The 7,538-nt window shown below is 28.9% G+C and overlaps 1 protein-coding gene across 1 annotated transcript; it reads left to right on the forward strand.

Annotated features, from left to right (window-relative positions):
- The first annotated feature begins 986 nt into the window (after positions 1 to 986).
- LOC113869376 (uncharacterized protein At4g15970-like) lies at positions 987 to 4,213 on the forward strand. Its single transcript, XM_027505674.1, has 4 exons — positions 987 to 1,392; positions 2,455 to 2,820; positions 3,141 to 3,622; positions 3,781 to 4,213. Exons 1-4 carry the CDS (start codon positions 1,117 to 1,119, stop codon positions 3,833 to 3,835), a joined length of 1,179 nt encoding a protein of 392 aa, XP_027361475.1. The 5' UTR covers positions 987 to 1,116; the 3' UTR covers positions 3,836 to 4,213.
- Positions 4,214 to 7,538: the final 3,325 nt, after the last annotated feature.

Consider the following 7,538-nt stretch of genomic DNA (forward strand, 5'->3'; position numbering starts at 1 on the left):
TAACTTGACATGTCAACATTTTATTATTGTCTATTAATGATGTCTAAGTCCAGAGACTTAAATACCTGATGGAGATAGAAGTCAGAGACTAATATGACATTTTTAAAATTTTAGATACTAAAATATTTGACACTTACTATTTCAGTAACTAAAATGAAGGTTTAGTCTTTTATATAATTTTTATGATTATGTATATCAAATTTCATATAAAATGAGCATTTGTAATAGATATATTAATTATTTAAAATTTTATATTTATTTATATTTTAAAAAAATTATATGTTAAAAATAAAATAATAGGATAAACATTTTATTTATTTATAAGAATTTTCAAATTAATTAATCTTGTATTTTATGAAAGGTTATTAAACAAAGTAACAATCCATATTTTTATAAATTTTGACATTTTAATTATTATTATCAATATAATTTTGTTAGAGTACATGGTATTAGAATTAGGCATAGTCGTTAAAAAAAATCTTCTTGAAGGTTTTGGGACTCTCGTGATATAACAAACACCCGGCACGGGTCAAAAGTAAGGACGAAAAATTGAATTTAATACATCTAATTTCAACACAAACTTGATATCACGTCAGAATCCATCAACCACCACTAACATGAATCGATAATTATAGTATTATTTATGACTACCATAAAAGAATGAAATAGAGATTTAATAAAAATAAGTTAAACATAAGAAGTTTTAATCCTTTCTTTCATATTAATGGCTAATATTATTATCATATGTTACGAGAAGAAGATTGAAACAACATTAATAGAGCAGCACAAATATTCTTATATCGGGTCAGTTACTAATATAAGAATATTCTAATATAGAAATACGTACCACATATATTATATAAATGAAAAAAAAGCATTTAATAAATTTTATTACATCTCACTGTTTGGCCATCATCTCCAATTTCTCACCCACTTAGCCATATATCATCATGGTGATGTAAAAAGGTTGTCCTGTTTCACCACTTACCTGTCTTCTTGTTTTGTTATGCATCCACACAAAACCCCACTTCTCAGTTGAGATTTTAAATTCGTTATCCTTCCTGTCGTTTGCATACACGACGCCGTACACCGAAATGACCTCACCGCCGACACCAAATGCCACTCTCTCATTCCCGCTCGCTTCCATCGCACCGGCGAAGATTTCCGCCGACGTCGCACCGCCATGCCGCCGGTAGCTCATCCGCTGTCATGTCTTCGGAATCCACCGCCTTCCATCTCCGGCGAAACCTCGGCTCCGCGCTCTTCTTCTTCGCCGTTTCTCTCTCCTGCTTACTCGTCTTCCGAAACGCCTCTTACTCTCGCTTCACCTCGTCGTATCCGTTATCTCGTTTTCAGACCGTTTTTCCGTCGGCGTCCAACGATTCCTTCGCGGTGAATCCGTTTTCTCTCTCTCTCTCTCTCTCTCTCTCCCTCTCTCTTTCTCTCTCTTCTGTAGTTGTGTTAGCGAGTGAGTTTCCATTTTCTTTTTGGAGCATTGGTTTGGAGTCTTGTGATTGTGATTTAGAAAGTGTGTTTCTGTGTTTGGATAGGATCTTCCTATTTTGATTTTCTTAACTGTGGACGGTTCCAACTACGGTGTTTTTGTGCTAAAAATTGTGAAGTCTGGCTGTTTGATTTATGTGAATGTTGAATGTGATAAGTTGTTTGAGTGGGATTGGATTGTTGAACCGTTTTTTATATGATGTGAACTCTTTAATTTTGCAAGTGAACAATACATATAATGCATGGTTAGTTAAATTGATATACCGATTCTTGTTTAAATTTGTTGACCCCTATTTTGAAGACTCACACTGGTAGTGTTGCTCATGCTTGCAGTGCCACAAACCTATAGCATTGGTATTTAAAAATGAAGAAAGCCCTCAATTTGGTCCTTCAAGCAACATGTGTCACCACATTGGTCCTCTAAAATTGTTACTCATCACATTAACTTCTTAAAGATTATTTTTGTCACCGCTTAATTCTTCTTCCATAAAGATGAATTTGGTGACAATTTAGATCTTCAAAAGACAAATTTAGTAATTGATTAAATCTTTGAAGGACTAATTTGGTGACAAAAATAAATGCAGACTGCTGCTTTGGAAAACTTTTAATTTCCTCATTGGAAAAACTAAATAAGCTTGTCATTTTTAACTATTTGTTCAATTATTTTTAGATACATTAATTTCAAGCAATGAATTTCTAATATTGAGTTCTTGTAGCATATGTTAATATTGAATTGTTGGTCACTATGACAGACAGTGGACAGATTGTCCCTTCCCAACAGCAGCAGAACTTTCATAATTAAGTGAATCCACAAAAGAATGATACTCTTACTCCAAATTGAAAGCTTTTGTCATTGTTGTTATTATTATTATCTTTATGGTTAGCTTGTGTAATTTATTGATGGAAGAGGCAGTCACATTCTTTGTTTTTCTTGAAATGATTCTTCTGCAGGTTAGCAATGAACATTCACTTGAAATAATTCTGAATAAGGCTGCCATGGAAGACAGAACTGTCATCTTGACTACGTTAAATGAGGCATGGGCAACGCCAAATTCAGTCATTGATCTTTTCCTTGAGAGCTTTAGAATTGGAGATCGTACTCGTAGGCTTTTGAATCATTTGGTAATTATTGCTTTAGACCAGAATGCATTTATACGCTGTCAGGTCATACACACCTATTGCTATTTGCTTGTTAGTGAAGGCATTGATTTTCATGAAGAGGCATACTTTATGACTCCTCACTACTTGAGGATGATGTGGAGACGGATTGATTTCCTACGTTCTGTTCTAGAGATGGGGTACAATTTTGTGTTCACGGTAAGTACTTAAAATCATTAACTTTTTCATGTTTACTTGGACTGACTTGTATCATCCATGAGATCATGTAAACCTTGGGAATGTTTTCAAAGATTGTGAAGTTTGCAGATCATTTACATTTACCTAATTGTAGTCCCAACTGGTTAGGATAAACTGTATCAATATATTGTCCCATCACGGCCAAATTTATAGCTTTCCATTTCTTTTTTTATCATTGTTTCTTCATGCAGTTATTTCTTTTTTAGAAGATAATTTATTTTAAAAAAGGGAAGATTTAAAATATAAGGTGTCTAAATTTGATACTTATGTTCCTCTACCAGGATGCTGATATCATGTGGTTAAGAGACCCATTTCCACGCTTTCACACTGATGCAGATTTCCAGATAGCATGTGATCATTTCACAGGCAGCTTTGATGATGTACAGAACAGACCCAATGGAGGGTTCAACTTTGTAAAGTCCAATAATAGGTCAATAGAGTTTTACAAATTCTGGTACTCTTCACAAGAAACCTATCCCGGATACCATGATCAGGATGTCCTCAATTTTATCAAGGTTGACCCTTTCATTACTGATTTAGGACTGAAAATGAGATTCTTGGATACAGCAAATTTTGGTGGGCTTTGTGAACCAAGTAGAGATTTGAATAAAGTTTGCACGATGCATGCAAATTGTTGCTTTGGTATGGATAGTAAACTTCATGACCTTAGGATTATGCTTCAAGATTGGAAACATTATTTGACCTTGCCTCCAAGTTTGAAGAGACTGTCCATTATTTCCTGGCGGGTTCCTCAGAAATGCAGGTTGACCATATACTGAAGTTTTTTCATTCAAATATTATAATCTTGTTTTTCATATACCGTTCTTTTTTCTTAGTCCATTTTATTTACCACTTTTGATCTGCCTTTTATTCCCTTTCCTTTCCTTTATTGCTTATTAATGGGGTGAAATTTCTTCTCAGCCTTGATTCTCTCAAGCATCAGGGTTCTCCAGAGAAGAGTGTTCAAGAAGATTGAAGTTATCATTGCATGTGTTAATTTCTTAGACATTGAGGTGGAAGTTCAGCTAAAATGCTGCAGGACGAATTTTTCTTTTATTGGTTTTTTCCTCCCAGTTAGCTCTGCTAGTGTAAATGATGAGAATGTTGCTGAAGTAAAGACAGCTCTGGCAGATACAAATTTGAAGAGAAAAAACATTTTTTCTAGACCAAGTACGGAAGAAGTGTATATTTACACTCATGCAATATGAAAGACGTGACATGTTCAATTTATTGAAATTGTTTGTACTTTGCACAATTTTGTGCAATATTATTGTGTACTTCTCTTGGTTTCTTTTTCCAGCGCTCAACCCTCCACCCTGTTTTTTCTCAAGCATTACAGATTACAGAACACAAAATCTAAGCGGTCTATGCATAACGAGGTGAAGCGAACAATTGAAAATTATGGTGATTTCTGGGCTAGATTTCGTGTTTCTATCTTAAAACCCTTACCCTGCTTTATGTTTCTTTGCGTTTTAGTCTGTAGGAATTCGATCCCCTGCAGTTGTCAGCTGTCTCCAAATTCCAGCTGCACCATTTGCTCGTGCATCTTGTGTGTGTGTGTATCCCAAATTTTCATATCTAAAACATGATTTCTCTGTAGTTCAGTGGACTGAAACTTCAGAATTTTTAAGGAATCTACCTCTTATTTATATGCTTAGTTTAGGAAGATGTCATAAGACATCATATTATATAGAATATAAATAGTAATTTACACATTTTTATAATGATTTAATTGACAAGAAGGTGGAAATCCTGAGTATTTAACTCAGTATGTATATTCATTTGAAAAATGTTAGTCATTTCATTTTATGTAGCAGAACAAGGAATGAGAAAAGGATTCAGTGTTTCTTGGGCTATGATTTTACCAATAAATTAAAGGATAAAACTTATGGGCACTATCACAGGTGTCTTTTTGTTGTTCTCCAATAAAATTGAAGTTCACCTTAATAATTTACAATAACATTAAATATAATTTTTTTTATCAAAATAAAATTCTATTTTTAATTAATAAATAAGAAAAATAGTACCTTAATTTGTTCTAAATTAAAATGTGCCTTTTCCCCACCACACCGCAAATGGATATTGTTTTCTTTTGAATGACGGCAGAGTGCATTATATTCGCTCTAATTCCTGTTATGAGTTATGACTAAAATTTAAAAGTAGTTTTTTAGGTAGTGTTGCACTCAAGCTACAAATGTTGATATTCAATATGTTCAAATTGATAACATGGTTTCTCGTAGAACATTTTGGGGAACGGGTATTAGAATTTCTAACGCTGCCAACACAATTTTTAACACATTTTTTAATACTTTATTTATTATTTGTTAAAATTTATTAAAATTATAAAAATAACATGAATTTTATTTTTTTAAAAAAATCTTAATAAATATTAATTAATAATAAAAAGTGAATTAAAAAAATTGTGTTGGCTAATATTCTTACTCAAAATTAGAAGAAAAAAAAAATTCCTTTCAATAAATCTCCGTTAAAACGCTGTAATTGACATGCAAACTTGGTTTTGGAAGGAAACCAAATAGGCTAATCAAGTTAATTCAATTTTACAAATTTCAGCAGTTTTTTTTTTTTTTAACCTTATTCTTAATTAAAGGCTGGTTAATTGGAGTAATCCGTGTCTCTTTTTATTGGTCAAAGAGCAACACTTGTCTAAAAGTATGTGGTGTTTGTTTGTTTACTTGTTTGATCAGCCACGCTTATTCCAAAGTACCATTTTGCCTGATTTCTTCTAACCAGAACATTCATTTATTTGCAGCCTAATATATATACATATATACAAAAAAAAATAAAAAAATTGCTTCCTATGAAGGCTTTTTGCCGGAATGGGGTAAATGGAAAAACAATTTCCCCATATAAAGTGATTGAAAATAAATTTGGTGTTTGTAGTGAAGAATGTCACGTGTTATAAATATCGTAAAATGCGGTATTGAAATAAAATAATTTATTTATTTTTTGTTATTAGTGTCGTTAAACAACTTATCAATACCAACAAAGGGAGATACGTGTCGTGCCAATAACAAAAGAAATTTTATAAAAAAATCATTAACTATTGCGATTTTAACACGTAAATATTCTTTATAATGTGGATGACTTAAATTCGACTTTGATGTCAAAATTGGTTTAGCCAAAATGAGTGTTGGCATGAATATAACCGACACATTTTTAATTGGTTCATGTGGCAGAGTTTGTGAAATATTTTCCATCTGCCTCTCTTCCCTGCATCTTGTTCATTCTTCAAACCTTGTGGAAAAACAAAAAAAAAAAAAGGCAGATTTTGGATAGTAAGAAAATAGAAATTTATATTTGTAAATTAGAATTATCAAATATATAATTAAAATAAATATTATAAAGTTTATAATATTTTTGTTTTTTTAGGTTGAAAATTGTATTTAAAAGTAAAAATAATATTGATATTATTTAGTATTGTAAATATATATTTATTTTTTTTGTAATTATTTGCATGTAGAAAATACGAAAATAGAAAATTAGGAAAATAGGATAATAGGAAAATAGAAATTTATATTAAATTAGAATTATCAGATATATAATTAAAATAAATATTATAAAGTTTATAATATTTTTGTTTTCTTAGATTGAAAATTGTATTTAAAAGTAAAAATAATGCTGATATTATTTAGTATTGTAAATAAATATTTAATTTTTTTGAAATTATTTGCATGTAGAAAATAGGAAAATAGAAAAATAGAAATATAAGAAATAGGATATTAGAAAAATAGAAATTTATATTTTTAAACTACAATTATCAGCTATATAGTTAAAATATATATTATAAATTTTATAATATTTTTATTTTTTTAGGTAAAAAATTATATTTAAAAGTAAAAATAATATTGATACTATTTAGTATTGTAAATATTATTATGTTAAAATAACTATGGTTTAAACATATATAAATATAAATTAATTGAGAAATATTTAAATAATTAAATTATATATATATATATATATGAATTAGAGTTACATGTGATTGTTGCTAGATTAATAAAATAAATAAATAAATATTTGTATTAATAAATAAAGAAATATGTTAATTAAAAAATTTACATTGTTAAAAAAACTGCAGTTGTTAAATTTGTAAAAAAAATAATTAAAAATAATTTGTCACATAATTAAAAAATAGTAAATAATTTAAAATTCTGAAAGATAGAAACAAAATTAGTCATCATTTAATTATAAATTAGATTATTTTAAAAAATTAAAGAGTAAAAGAATAAGAAATTAAGTGAAAAAACATTAAGGAGATTAAGTTAGTAATAAATAAATTTGAAATATTTAATTTAAAATATAAAATACTGAAAATTAAATAAATTAGATAATTAGTAATTTAGAAATTTAAATCTTATAAAAAGTTTGCAGTTGTTTATATGATTTAGATTAATAATAATAAAATTATGTGTTAAAACTATTAATTTAAGTGTAACAAAATTTTAATAGTTGATTACCTTAGTAAAAATTTAAATAAATAAATTTTTTATAATGATATTTTTAATATATAATTTTTTTGTAAGCTGTTATAAGTCACTGTGATTGAAATATATGTTGTAAGAATACTAATTATAGGTAAATTTAGTAAAAGAGTTATTTTTGTTAATACAATAATTGATAGACTCTATTTAAGGTAGAATTTGTTTAATAATAAAATG

Source organism: Abrus precatorius, unplaced genomic scaffold, assembly GCF_003935025.1.
Source record: "Abrus precatorius isolate BTA unplaced genomic scaffold, Abrus_2018 Scaffold6, whole genome shotgun sequence".
NCBI lineage: Eukaryota > Viridiplantae > Streptophyta > Magnoliopsida > Fabales > Fabaceae > Abrus > Abrus precatorius.